The sequence below is a fragment of the Dermacentor andersoni genome, chromosome 5 (assembly GCF_023375885.2).
Source record: "Dermacentor andersoni chromosome 5, qqDerAnde1_hic_scaffold, whole genome shotgun sequence".
In the NCBI taxonomy this organism is placed as follows: domain Eukaryota; kingdom Metazoa; phylum Arthropoda; class Arachnida; order Ixodida; family Ixodidae; genus Dermacentor; species Dermacentor andersoni.
This window is the reverse complement of record NC_092818.1, coordinates 110959306-110974643: the sequence shown is the minus strand read 5'-3', so window position 1 is coordinate 110974643 and position 15338 is coordinate 110959306. Positions and strand designations below refer to the sequence as shown.

Below are 15338 nucleotides of genomic sequence, written 5' to 3'. Positions count from 1 at the left end.
CAAACTCACATCTGCACTATGCGTGCAATTCACTCCCGTTGAGCTACCACGGTGGCTGTCCTCTCATCAAATTTTCTTGGGTGCTGGTACCCAAGTGGCAAGATTAGTCCTGGGAGTGGCAAGATTAGTCCTGGGAGTGTTAGCCAGTGCCACTCACTGCCATGGCAGCGGATGTGGAACATCCTTTCAGCTACATGGTTCAGCTACATGGCTTTAGCTACATGTTTCAGCTACATGGCTTCACGTGGTTGTAACAATCATGGGTACAGCACACGGTGACAATGACCATAACCAAAGATGAGCACATGGCATAGCATGATGATCCCCAGCCAGGTTGCAGTGAACTTGCACCCCAACTAGATGGATAAAAAGGAGGGTGCAGTCAAGCAAGCAATAAACACATATTGCGGGACATAGACGAAGGGAGTTGAAGGGGAGGAGGATTGGGGAATCGGTGCAGCCAGCCAATGGACACAAAAGCAGGATTGAGAGAGAGCAAGGGAGGGAGGAACAAGAGCGGGCAGAGCCACACGAGGTGGCAGTGGTGATGTCAGATGCCCACCTTCTCAGTTTCGTAATCATCGACGTACTCCTGCTTTGCCTCGTCTGGCAGTTCTCTCCACATCTGACCGATTATTTTGCCGATTTCCCACAACTTCAGGTCAGGGTTTGTAGCCTTCACCTGATCCCACACCTTAAAAAGATCACAGGTCAATGAAGCTCATGACTTCCCCTTTCGGGCTGTTGCACCGCCAAGAGAGGTGCTTGGAAAGCACTAAGGCAACCTCTGGGCCTCTGGGAAGTGACACTAGACATGACCTCATTCGCAGCAAGGTGATGGATGCATAATATCTTGCACAGGCTGTGCCAGACTATATGTGCCCCTATCACATCACGTAGACTACCTATGGCTTCTACACCAGAATAGATGCTTGGTAGACTGCAAGCCCTGTTAATTATTAGTAGCACAATGCACACACGTTGGCTCCAGGAAAGAGCCCAACTTGAAAACGATTTTGTGTGTGTGCACCAATTGTCACATTAAGAGTTAACCAAGCATTTGGTGCCAGACCTTACCTTTTTATAACCTAGACAAAGATGCTGATGTAGCTTGGTAACACTCACAGCAGGAGTCTTTGCAGAGACTTAGGACACTAATATACCATATTTGCATGAATACAATATATATATATATATATATATATTCCAACAAGAAGCCAACAAACAATGACATCAAGGACAACACAAAGGAAATTACATGTACTTACTAATTGAAATATATGTATATTTCCCCCACCCCACTGGAATAACTAGCCTGATAAAGCACACTGAGTTAGATTTGTAACCATGGTTTGTTGCACTGAAGTACGGTCAGCTCAGCCACTGGGCTACTTACTACTAAGCTTTACAGCAGAGCCAAACTGGCAGGAGGCAGCATATGTCTGCAAATATGGAGAGCCCAATTCAGTGCAAGAAAGGTGCACGAATGCAATGGTAGAAAGGGGTCCAAAAACAGTGACAAAGCTCATTGGTGACCGTTATTTTGAGTGGCCCAATTCACTACAGCAAGGTGCATCAAGGTGGCCTCACTATGCAGAGAAAGCTATGCCAGCGTACACAGCAGTCTGCCACTGCAGTGCATTGTACTCCCATTAGAAAACGCTACAATTGTGAAACTTCACAGGCTCATGAGGCTCACAGATTCCACATCCCCACTATGACATGCACCATATTCTCAGAAGCCCTTGAAAATGGCAGTATTATGCATAGTTGTGCTATAATCGTAATTACTACATATATTTCTGGTCACTCATAATTCACCTACAGCATTATATTCATGCAAATACAGTATTATCATAGCGCACAAACACCACTAAAGGATAACAATTACAGTAAGGCTCCTCAAGTGAAATGCCGTGAGATACTTTGTATTCATTAACAGAAAATTGCATTAACTGGTACAAGTGGGAACCCACAATGTAAATTTTATCCTTAACATTTTCAATCCTTATGCACTTCTAATTCAAACATGAAGACAATGCTGGGAAAACGAGTAAGCACATTAAATGTATGCACAGAGCAGTCATACAAACATTGTTCCCTGTACAATCATTTCAGTCAACATTTTGAGATTACTTGTTCTGCAGAGACAAAGATTTCTAGGAGTGACTAAACTAAGTACAAAAGGTAATGCCACTCAATGATTTATGCCCACCTTCCCAGAAGCCTTTGCAGCTACCTCTCACCACTATCTTTTTCTGGTGTTTATATTATGTGCATATAGTGAGATGCATTAAATGCTCAATGTATATGCACCAAAAAAATCATTTCAACAAATATTAATTATGACTTTTTGTCACGAGGAAGCATAAGCTTAGTCAAAAGTCAAGCTCTTGTGCATCTGTCATTTGACATCCTGCGGTAAAATCAATCTGCTTTTTGCAAGACATGGTGAGAGTTCGGCTCATGATCAGGAGTCTGCAACTCGTGGAACCTGCATGCATATGCATAAAAAAAGGAATGTGAGGTCTCAAGGCTTATACTTGGCCTGAACACTCTGCAAATAATCTAAAAACAATTTCTTTATATAACAGCTTCATCTTTGTGTACCAATTTTCTAACAAGCCACAAACATAGCATTATGTTCACACTTCCAAAGCATCGACTGCTGTATGAACACTCTTCGAACATGATCATTACAATGCTGGCACTCTCATTTTGAAAATGGGCAACTGCTTAAACCAAAGATGAAGGACAGCACGGCACATATAATGGTCTCCTTGCATTACTACTACAGAGCAACCAAGTAACAAGAGAATGCATCGATGATACAAAAATATGATGTTGTGGAGCAGGCTGCACAGAAACGGAAGCAATTAACTTGAACAGTTAAGAGTGCAAACAAGCTAGATGTATTTAGACTGCTGCCTTGCACTTGCCACATGTGACACCTGTCTGACAGGAGCAACATTGACCACAAAAGTTTGCAATACTGATATTTCGGATCCCGCAGAACCTTTTTCACAATAAATGTTAAAAAGACTAAGAATTTTCTTTTTCACAACAAGACATTTCTGCTCCTCGTTAACATATTAATGTATATTTCTTGCTTCCTTCATAAGTTTTTTTTGTTGTTGTTGAAGCACTGTCAGTGCTATCGCAGTTTTAATGCTGAACACGATGTGTTTGCAGCACTGGATTGTTCTTGTATCCCAAATGTTGTAGCCAGTTCCAGAAAGATGGGCTTGTTTTATCAGACTGTTGGGGCGCATGCAGTATGTTCCCGAGATATCACAAGAATTTCTGTTGGTTCTAAAAATGGTGGATGACACAATTTCAAAGGGCCGGCTGTGAGTAACGTCATTCTGTTTCCAACAGCTGTTTTAACCATGCTAACCCATCTTGCTGCTACAGAGTTGCTTGCTTTTATTTAGCAAGCACAAGTTTGCGCAATGACGAGTGCACATCCTTCAATTGCCTGCCTTCCTGCCGATGTGCCACCATGAGCAGCTAACAATGTAATGACTTGTCACAATTTTCAACAAGTCAACTCAAGCACCTTAATGTTCTCTTCACGTTGCTGCAGCTGCTGTTCCAAAAAAAATAAAATTTTAAACTGAGAGTCTCCTTTAAACACTTCACCTCCAATCTGTGGTCGACTCTCTCACCTAAAATGATGGATGTCTGCCGCCACAGTGTTGCTCTATATATGGGACATATCATGCATAATATTTAAGCAACCATTCATCACTTTTGTCTTTTTGTCAACACAGTTCCCATGTCCTTTTCAACAGATGTCAAAACATCATTACTAACTTTTGTAGTCAGTGTCTATCTTCACATTCATGCATTGCCCCGATTCGATTAGGGCTTGTGCTCTGGACAATAGAACTGAAAACAGAAATAGTGGAGGAATCCCCCCTTCCACTAGAATGTAGCCATGCTATGGGGAACAACACACTTAGTCAAGGTAAGAAAGCTACCTGAAACTAAGCCTAGTGGGAGGCTAGCAGATCAAGTTTTCCTGTCAACTCAAAACAATAAAGAATAGATAGTTTAGAAGAAATCCAAAATGAAGCAGCAGTTTAATAATAATAAAAGAAGGAATAATTAGGGACTATGAGTGATGCCACAGTGGAGAACTCTCGATTAATCTCGACAACCCTAGAGTTCTTTAATCTGCATATACATTTATGTGCATGAGCATTTTCACATTCTAACTTATCGGAACAAGGCTATGGTAGCCTGAAATCAACCCGACGACTTGGTGCTTAGCAGCAGAGTGCGCTCTTTGGTAACAATTGGCCCTTTCACCACAAAACAACAAATTAATCAGCAGCAACTAATCCACTGCGGCCACATAACTTCATAAAAATAAAAGTTAGCCTCTCAGTCGATTCAAAAGTTGACCGAAATAAGTGAAACCCAGGTGCCTAAATACCAAGCAACTTCAGAGGGAGCCATGAATTTCCTGAATAAAGCTTCCTTCTGCTCGGATTGCTGGCAGCAGCATATAAACTGCCGAAATGTCTGCACATCATTCAGCCCACCACTAGACACCTGCGAATTGTAGTCTGCGTATTGCAGATATTTTTTGATGAGAAGACAAGCACATTGCCCATTAGTCACTACTTATAGCTGATTTTATGTGTGTTTATTGGAATATGTACTTGCCTAATACAGTCATGGCAAAAAAGAAAACAGCTTTTGGACATAATCAACTGCCTTTGTACTCCGCCAGCTATCTCATAACCTATTACCACAATGCTGTATCACGGAAATGGTCCAAGTTTAATTCTAATGAGGTGCATGTAATCTGTGCAAACAGATGGAAATCCTTTAAAAAATAATTAACGATAGGAACGAGCAGGAAAACAACACAAGGCTGAGTTGCAAACTGCTGGTCTAAATAAAGCAGAGGTGCCATGTCGAAGTTAAGAAGCAAAATGATAAACTTGGGGGGGCTGTAATCCTTACCATTTTTCTTACCTTTCTACTGTACCTCATGTAAGGCATCAGGGGCTTATCAGGTGGCTTTGGTGGTTTGGGCACACGACTTTCGGCCTGTGCCAAGTAAGGGTAGCAACAGTGCAATCAACATTAGTCTCCAAGTTCACGGCAGCCGAGAGTTGGCAACAGATCAATAATGTTAGCCCTTCCAATTAACTCGGATATCAATTGGTGCTACTATTGTTTGCTACACTTGCACTATAGGTGAGGAAAAGTGTGAACAGTGTTAGGTATCGCTAAATGTGGAGCATGTCAGGTCTGTAGTCGCAAGAAATTGGTGCTTTTACTCTAATGTTACGACCACTAAAGAGAAGCTTTATGTGACTGAAAATTTGTAAAAAATTTCATCTTTACATCGAATTGCTTGTAGTCCACAAGGAACTGGTCACACAAAAAACTCCAGCTGCCTGACAAGATGTATCTCTCTCATTAACTGAAATAATAACTTGAAATCAACTAACAAACTTCTTGGCATCTCGTATGAGCAAATGTCTGCGATGATGGCATTTTTGAGGATATGACACCTGAGTCTTGGTTCTATAGCATGTTCGACCAACAATAATACACATAATAAACAACTGGGGTCCTTCGCAAAACCAAATCATTTCCAATTTTTGCACCCTGAACAAATTTTGTGAAAATCGGGTTGAACCCTATTTCCCCCTCTTGTAAGAGGTAGCAAATGCAGGTTTTACAAGACACCTGTCACAATGCACAATGCTGCCCGCCTTGTGTAAGAAAGTGGTCAAAATATGTTACCTATACAATTCACATGGGAATAATACTTGCTTCCTTATTGCTCAACACTCATGCAAAATATATTCAGCACTTGCCAGCCTTGCGTGAACATGCTGCTTTTTTTAGCAGCGGCATTTACATTAATACAACAATGGCAAATTGCATCGCAGTTCCCACACGTCACACAAATGGTAAACGGAGGTAATGTGCCAAGAAGCAAATGCAGCCCTGGCATCACTCTGCATTGCGAACGACAGCTGTGACGTTGAGAGGAAGTTTTCCCGACTAAGGTACGTTCAAAGAAAGGTAGCAGATTGGACTAGTTGGCATTTCATTCATCCTGTTGCAAAGGCATATAGAGCGAAGCAGTAAAACAGGACGACCACCATAAAAGGCCCAACAGGTCCATAGCATGGACAAGAGAAATAATGTCCCACATGTGTACAATAATACACGTAATGAAGGGCCTGTAAGGTTACGTAAAGCATCACGTTTTTTCAGGAACATGACTCTATGCACGGCTATTTGTGCTTTTATTTTTTTTCTCTTTTGTCTTTGCTAAAGAATGTGCAGAGAACAGAGTGAACAAGGCATCACCAAAAATGTTCCCATATTTTTGTTTATGTGGTTTCCTTTAAAAGTGCAAATAATGCCTGGCAGCAAGAATTTGCATAGAGAAGTTCGTCACATAAATTTTGAGCCGTTCCCTTTGTCCTCATATGTTCCAATCAGTGATTTCACTTGTTTATACGAAACATTTGCATCCAAACTGGAGAGACCGTTGCCTGTGTTAATCGTTTGGGTAAATTACTAAGAAAAGCCTGAAGTTTGAGCTGGCAGACAACAAAACAGGCCAATTTCTCCTCAGTTTTCCTTTTTATAACAGCGCCTATTTTGCCCCCCTCCTCACCCAAATTTAAATAGCATATAACTCAAATACATAGGACCCTACAGATAACACGTAAGACGTTCTCCCATTCTTTGCTGTTTGGTTTACGGATTGATGTCACAAAACACAGTGCTCACAAATTATACTGAAACTTCACTCACAGCTGAGAGAACACGGGATACAGAGCTTGCAAATTAGAAGAAGCCCTTTAGAGTACATGAGCAGAAGTTATAAAGCATGCATGTGCTTCCCGTTCTTCATTCCTTATTGTTCATGCGCCATAAGCTGAAGAAAAAAGCAGAGCAAAAGCTTGTGAGATCTGCTATGTCAGGAGTTGCACATGTGTTTTAAAATGAGTGTAGGCCTAGCAGCACATTAGTGGTTGCAGGTCAAGCAGAGTTCCTTCTCTGGCATAGCTGCTCCAAGCTGTAACCATTCCAAGCACACAAGCCATTCCCTTCCCCTACACAGAGAAAAGCAGCTTAAGAGGGGCATACGGTAAAAGTTCACCTACTGGGCTGTCTATTTCGGTCGCTGCTGACTGGCTGGAGCTGTACGAGCTAGGAAGAGATAGGCTGGGGGCACCTGTCTCCTTCTCTCTCGTACAGCTCCAGCCAATCAGCAGCGGCTGAAATATAGTCCACTAGGTGGGCTCTTACAGAATATCCCCCAGGAATATCACGTCTCAGTTTTGCACTGCCCATATTACCGCAAAATCAATGTAGGTGAATGCAGATGTATTCTGCATCTACGTTAGTGGTTATGGGATAATAAATGAGGAATGATGACATGTTCTCAGGACATTTCAAGCTATTATCAGTGCGCCAAGTTAAAAGAAAAATACAGACTTAATGAGAAACATTAAATTAATTCAGTGCACTAAATGGCCAATGGAGTACGCACTGATGCTACATGTGTCAGTGACAGATGGTGCGTCTGGCATGTATACATCGGAGCCTTGCATAAAAGCCAAACCTGCACTTTTGATCAAACGGTGGTGCAGCACGGTACATCTCAGTAGATGCACGTTGGATGCTTGTACATTTGTGCCTAATACATAAACCTCGCACATAACACCAAGGCCAAATAGTCCTGCATATTTTTAAGGGAGGGGCAAATCAAGTGTGCTCAGTATGACACACGAACAACACTTACGCCTCCAACGCCACGTGATCCCAACTTGAGTGGATTGAATGATGGGTGCCCATGTGGGGATGGCACGAAAGGGCTGCTGTTGGCAGAGGAAGGCTGCAGATAGCAAGATGCTCATTCATTAGTATACCAATGTGAGCGGTTAGCAGGAGAACATCATGAAACAGAGAAGAGATTAGTATTTGCAGACTAATTTTAGTTTCAAGGCGACCAGCAGAATGGATTAATTTGGGATGTTCGCGTATGATATCTTCAAGATTGCAGTGAATAAGAAAGTGCATGCAGCTGCATGAAAAATGTAATATCATGTAGACAAGGTTAAAAATTAGCTCATTGTCCCATATGACGTAACTAGTAATTAATATCTGCCACTTCCATATATAGATATATTTATTTCAATCAAAGCATAGAAAGAGAGATATCTGTGCGAAAACCAAGCACAAAGAGAGTTTTGTTGAAAGCACAGCAAAGCTGATAATAACGCTTTTTATTTTTCGTCTAGCGACGCAACTTGAAAAGTAGGACACTCATTCAAGTTCTCCAAGACGATGCAGTCACAACACAACAAGAGACAATCGGACATACCATCGGCGAGCTTGAATTTGAAGTTGTGCCTTGCGCCCGTGGCCTCTCTGTTGAACACAAGGAAAAAGAAAAACGAGACATCGCGAATTCGCCTTTGTCAACTCTTGACATTCGCGAAACATGAGGCTGGCGCTACGCAAATATGTATCGATTTTCCTCCGCGCTCATTGTTCATTCCTCCCTTCATTTCCTGTGGGAAACAAGAGAAGCATCCTGCGGGCGATCACAAGCTTTACGTGCCTACAGAGTGGCAGGCTATAATCGTACGCGCAAATTCTCCCAGCCCGAGTCTGGCCAGGTCATCGCTGACACGAGACTAGTATCACAGCCACCAGGGAAGCTTGACAAACCGCTGCGCCGGCTACCGCCTCGCAGAGCATAAAAAAATGGAAGACATGTTGCATCGCTTACGGGGCGCAGGCGGGGTCGCCGCGGCCATCTGCGCTTGACGGTAATTGGGCGGAAGAGCCATGGGCAAGAGTTAATGCACAGCTAAAAAGTAAAATTGTATGTACATTATAAACAGACGACTTAAAACCGCGCGATTACGCTCGCGCACGGATAGCCGAGCTCATGGCGGAGAGCTTCACGCGCACAGCCAGCCACAGCAGAGCAAAAACTAAAACAAAATTGCACGCCCATCGGCGTCAGCGCTGGTGGCGCGCGCGGCGGACACTCGATGTAAAGTCCATAAATACTTTTTTTACTTTTACCTTTAAAAAAAAAGCAGGAAATATAGGAAACAACGTAGCAGGCAGGCGGCCGCCACGACGTCAACTCTAGAGAACTTGGTTGCTAAATTCCTACCTTCCTCCGTGATTCCTACACTCCTCAAAAAAATAGCACTAGAGTGCACTAGCGTTGGGTAGAGTAGAACAAACGACGCTCTTCCGCCGAGACGCCGCGCATGAGCCACGTGTAGAAAAATTTTGCACGGGCGCTGCGAGCGAACTTCGTTGCGGGCGCTGAGACCGATTGCACGCGTGCGCTCTTATAATGGTGCTTTATTTCAACTGCAAATTTATATTAACACATTTTTTTTGCTACGTATACGCATTTGACGCATCGGTTATACGGCATGACGTCTACAATTTTGCTGTCGTTGTTAAGTGCGTCGTCTGCTGGCGAGCGCGCGTTCGTTGCGCGGACGCTGGCCGACACCCAGTTTTTCTCGCAGAAAGTCTGTGCAGTAAATTTTTTTATGGTTTTACTTGCTTTAGTGTGCCCGCAGCTCTTGTCGGTCGGTACCAATGGTAGTTCTAGTCAGGTGAACTGCTATCTTTAACACTGTTTTCTAAAAGCAAAACGTAATTTTTGCCACACACGTATTTTGATATCGTGTTATTTTACGCACTCGTCTTGTTGGTGAAATATCGATCAGGGGGAATGATCAAAGAAAACAGCATTATATTGAAATAAGCCAGGTTTATTGTGGCTCGAAGAGATGCAATTGAATGACCAATGCACTTCTAGGTAAATGTAAGGGTATAGACATATATATCCTGGACATATATATACGTAGGAGAAAAGTTATCAAATATTCTCAATGCACTGACTGTAAAGTGAAAACTCCCGCCCGGAGTAAGCTTGTTTTTTTTTTAAAGCTGCACCAGCCCCAATCGACTTTCCGAAATAATTCAATGCAATTATTGGACGTTGTTATGAACAACAGTGTCAGGGAAAAGATATTGCCTGTCTATTCAGGCTGAATCAGGGAGACCGGAATTAAGTATTCATCAGTGTAATCTCCGTGGCTTCTCTGGCGTTCAACGTGCCAGCAGGCGAAATAAAGTAGTCTAATCGAATAGATAGATCGTATTCGACTTCAGAATTCACTATTAACAATTATCGAATAGTCGTTTCCGTTCGAATGCAACGCATAACAGCACTTTTGAAGTCTCGAATGTAAGGGGCCGATGCAGCAGGACTCTGAATGATTGTGCTGCTGGAGAGTCATATGGCTGTTTCGCAGAGGCGCACCACTTCCTGAGAGAATTAACATACGGGTGCTAATCAGTTCTGCTGAACGAGTTCCTAGCTGTCATACAATATAAACGCCCTGCTTTGGGACAGCCTGTAAATCTGCTAACTTGATTCAGGAAAGAAAACTTCTTTATTTTTTTACGGTATCACCATATACGTTGGCCACCCATTAAAACTGGGTGCCCAATGTGGTACCACACTTACCTTCTTTAACGAACACAGCAAGTCTACAAATATCTCTGCGTGTATATGAGGCATGCGGTTCCATTATTTATATGCTTCATTATTATTGTTCTTATGATAGTGCACTGGATAACTGAAAGCAGCCGTTGATATTAGAGAAGTTGCTCAGTTGAGCGGACGTACAGTTCGGAACGCCGTTAAATTTAGCTATAAAATAGATAAGCGCAACATGTTTTTCTCAGAAATCAGACTCGTTTGCACTCCTAAAAAACGCCGAAGGGTGCAGCTACCTTCTTTCTTGTATTTTTTTTAATCTTAAAAAAATGTGGCGTTTTCCGTCTAGCAATACGATTATGAAGCACCCTGTTAACGTGCACCTAAACAGAAGAACACGAGAGTGTTTTTCCACTTCGTTCCCATCGAATTCCGCGACCTGGTTTGAGCTCGTAAGCTCGAGTTTAGCAGTGTAAAGCCATATCCACTATATATGTAGTCAATATAATTGACCTGGCTAACGCGCCGCCCCCCTTTTTTTTCGTTGTTGTTAAGATGGACTGGATGAAAAATTTTACAGAGTTTACGGGCTAAAGATTGGCATATATAATGGCTACCTACAATCGGCGCACGAGGTCCGACCGCAGTGAAAGAACTCGTACCAATTACTCCGCATTCTGTTACACGAGGAAGACGGAAATCAATGTTGCGGTTTTTTTTCTTTTATTCTTCTTTTTTTTTAACAGTGGTCAGCCTTGCGAGTGGTGACGGGCTCGACACCGGCCCAACGGGCGCTGCACCACTGGCAACGCTTGCCGCCTCCAAGGTGGGCGGTACTCCGCTGGAAGCAACTGGCGTTGCCGCTAGTCCTCCTGCGGGTTGGAACTCTGAAGTGGAAGTCAAGGGTGCTGGCCAGGTCCCAAGGGGAGGCCTGACATGGTCAGCGTGTCTGTGCCACATGACCCCGTTTGGCATGCGGACGAGCAGCGATGAGGCACTGGCAGGAGACACCACCTGTCCGTCAGACCAGGGTGGGCCAGGACGGAAGTTCCTGGTGAAAACTGGAGCTCCCGACTCCGGCAAAGGCCCGGGACGGCACCCTTTGTCAGCAGCCAGGTTCTGCTTCAGCTGCTTCAGGAGCACTTTGGATCAGAGGTCCGGATGCAAGACGTCCAAGGGTGTCTTGACCATCCGACCCAGCAGGAGCTCACAGGGGGCACGGCCCGTGACATCGTGGGGCGTGGTCCTGTACTGAAATAGTATCCGGGCAATCTGCGTCCGGAAATCCCCAATCTGGCTCTTCTTGAGCTTGTCCTTGATGGTTTGCACCACCCGCTCGGCAGCACCGTTTGAAGCAGGGTGGTACGGCGGAACCATCATCCGGCTGATTCCGTTCTTCGTCAGCCAGGCCAAGTACTCTGTGCTGGCGAAAGCAGGACCATTGTCGGACACGATGACATCCGGCAACCGCTGGCGGCGAAAACCTGTCGTAGCGCTGCAATGGTCGCACCTGCTGACGGAGTGGTGACAGGTAGAACCTCCACCCACTTCGAAAAGGCGTCCACCACCACCAGGAAGTAATGGCCCTTGAAGAGCCCCCCAAAATCCACATGCAGGTGGGACCAGTGTCTCTGTGAGAACGGCCATGGAGGGGTGATTTCCACATGACGCGAGGCCCGCTGATGCTCCTGGCAGACTTGGCAGCTCTGCACCATGCGAGCAAGGTCCTGGTCCAGGCCCGGCCACCAGACGTGAGACCGGGCCACCATCTTGGTCTTTTCCATGCCAGGATGACCCGCGTGCAGCAACTGCAGGACCCTGGATCGGAGACTTTGTGGGATCACCACCCTGGAACCCCACAGTAGGCAGCCCTGCTGCAGGCTCAGCTCAGCAGCGTTGTGGCTATAGGCCTGCTGAACCAATTCCTCCTACAGGACACCGCCTTGACCACCTGAGACAGGACTGGGTCCCAGCTGGTCGCTGGAAACCGCAGATCTGGAGAGTACCTCCGGGTACGCGTGCTCCAGCATGGACACTTCAGCAGGTTCTGGAACAGCATCAGGCACCTCTGTCAGGGGCAGGCGGCTCAGGGCATCAGCAGATCCCAGGTCTTTTTCTGGACAGTAAACCAGCTGGTAACTGTAAGCTGCCAGCCCAGCGTACCACTTGAGGTGATGCCTGCACGGGAACTGCCTTGTCAGGCCCCAGCAGCCCCAACAGCGGCTTGTAGTCCGTGACCGCCTCGAACTTCCAGCCCCACAGATATTGGTGGAAGCGTTCAACACCGAACATGAGGGCCAGGCCTTCCTTGTCCAGCTGGCTGTAGCGTTGCTCTGCAGCACGAAGCCTACGAGAAGCAAACGATACAGGACGTTCCTGGCCATCCTTGTCCCGGTGCGCCAGGACGGCTCCCATGCCGTATGGCGATGCATCTACGGTCAGGATGACAGGCTTGGCAGGATCGAAGTATACTAGCACTGGAGCCTTGGTGATTAGCTCCTTGCTGCGCTGGAAGTCCCGGTCCTGCTCCTTCTTCCAGACCCACTGCTGACCATCTCGAAGCAGGAGATGGAGTGGCTGAAGATGCTCCAACAGGTTCAACAGGAAACTGCTGTAGAAGTTGATGAGGACAAGGTAGTTCTGAAGCTCCTTCTTGTTCTGGAGCTTAGGCGCCTTGAGCACAGCATGAACTTTGCGAGGAGCCGAGGCTAGGCCAACCTGGGAAATGACATGTCCCAAGTACTGAACACTGGGGGCTAGGAAAATGCACTTCTTCAGCTTGAGCTTGAGGCCGGCGTCCTGCAGTCTTGCGAGGACATTGTGCAGGTTTTGCAGGTGGTCCCCGTCATCGCTGCCAGTAACCAGGATGTCATCCAAGTGCATAGCCATCTGCCTCATGGCCCCGAAGAGGTTGTCCATCTCCCTCTGAAATATGGCCGGGGCTGAGGCCACGCCAAACGGTAAGCGCGTGTACTGGAAGAGCCCCAAAGTTGTCGATATTGTGACATACCTCCGGGAGGCATCCTGGAGCACCAGCTGCTGGTTAGAATATCTGAGGTCAAGCTTGATAAACTTCTGCCCACCGGACAACGCTGACCAGAGATTTTCAATCTGGGGCAGCGGGTACTTCTCGACAGTAGCGACGGGCTTGATGGTAACCTTGAAATCCCCACAGATCCTGATACTGCCATTTCACTTGAGGACTGGTACGATGGGAGCAGCCCATTCAGACGTCTTGATGGGCACCAGGATACCCTCTCGCTGTAACAGTTGCAGCTCCTGGGTGACCCCGTTCTTCAGGGCGAACCGCAGTGGGCGAGGCTTGAAAAAACGTGGCCGGGCTCCCTCAGGTACATGGATGCCAGCCGTCGTGCCAGGAAATGTGCCCACCCCTGGCTGGAACAGGGACTTGAACTCGGCTAGGAGGCTGGGGACGTCTTTCACTGCATGCAGGCTGGCTTCCTGGTACCCTGGCAGACGAACGCCCAGTGCATCAATCCAGTTTCGGCCCAGCAGCGTCGGCGACGACCCCTTGGTTAAGTAAAGGGGGAGGGCTGCCTCCCTGTCGCCAAAGCGAACGCTGACCTGTGCCTGACCCTGGACCTGGGAGAGATGCCCGGAGTAGCTGTGCAGCATCACGCCCGAAGCCTCGAAGGACGCGCCAGGGAAAGTACGCTTGAAGAGTTTCCCGGCCATTACTGACACGCTGGCTCCTGTGTCCAGCTCCATGGAAATGGGGTGCCCGCAGATTTAGACGGTCAGCATGTACGGCGGCAGCACAGACGACGGTACAAGGCCTGTGTGCCACATGTCGAAAATTGGCGGGTCCTCAGCCACGACGTGGAGCCTGGCTATTCAGAGGCAACCGCAAAGAGCATTTAGCTTGTCTTGTTAATCACCATCAAACCTTCTCAAATCTTATTCATGTTCCCAGCAAGTCTGCCAGAGGCAACTATCGACTCTTACTAACGTTTCCCCTTCCAAACCACACACTTTATTTCTACCAGATCAGGGCAAACGTTGGAACTGCCACTTACCAAATACTAATTAACATGTCATTTGGGTACGTAAGTTTCAAAGGGAACGACAGAGTGTCTTGGACACCCTTCCAACTAACTTGAGACCTCAGTTGTAAGGACCTGCCATTTCCACCACCCCAACTAGCAAAAGCAATATGGGATGCTTTTTTATGTTTTATCTCTCACCCACTTATTTCTTACCTGTTGTTTTTAACAGGCAAAACCTATAAGCCTCCATAACCCTTTTCCCTTCCCTCTTCCCAAGAACACTCTCATTGCCTGTTCAAGTGGAGATGCAAGACCTTATATCAAGAAATACTGCAACTACTTTTTGACATTTTATTGGAAACAAGAGAGCACATTCATCTTATATGCAGCGTTACAGAGCAGCCTACAAATAAACATCCACGCTAGCATAGCCTGGCTATTTTTTCATATTTAATGCCCGCTGCTACACATGTGCAACATTGTGCGTCATTCACACCAAATAACATTGCAACATCCTATTTGTTTTCTTTTAAAGATTAATTCAATGGTCGGTGTCTGCTTTTCTTTACCAGGTACGGTATTCCAATGTTATCAATAAAGATTGCCCGTCTCTGTGATACAAGGAACACTGTATGAAATGATTTTTCATTTGCATCACTATTTCTGGTACCAGGAAATACTGGGGCCAAGTATGTTGTTTTTGAGTTTCCTGTGTACGTTCCTTTCATTATCCTTGCCTTTTGCACTGCCCTGTTATGTGTTCAAGAATGCACCAACTAGCCCAAACAAGCGCTTTA

At 45.7% G+C, this 15338-nt stretch overlaps 1 protein-coding gene across 4 annotated transcripts in view; it reads right to left on the bottom strand.

Moving 5' to 3' along the window:
• LOC126532285 (SWI/SNF-related matrix-associated actin-dependent regulator of chromatin subfamily E member 1-like) overlaps positions 1-8998 on the bottom strand; it is a 35287-nt gene extending 26289 nt beyond the window's left edge. For 2 of the 4 annotated variants that reach the window (XM_050179960.3, XM_050179962.3), the window contains exons 1-5: positions 8786-8998; positions 8375-8421; positions 7793-7885; positions 4978-5064; positions 563-694 (exon numbers count right to left, since the gene is read on the bottom strand). In XM_050179960.3, the coding sequence (XP_050035917.1) occupies positions 563-694; positions 4978-5064; positions 7793-7885; positions 8375-8421; positions 8786-8846 (420 nt within the window). In that variant the 5' untranslated portion in view covers positions 8847-8998. The remainder of the gene's footprint in view (positions 1-562; positions 695-4977; positions 5065-7792; positions 7886-8374; positions 8422-8785) is intronic. The other 2 variants (XM_050179961.3, XM_050179965.3) reach the window with 1 other exon arrangement.
• Positions 8999-15338: the final 6340 nt, after the last annotated feature.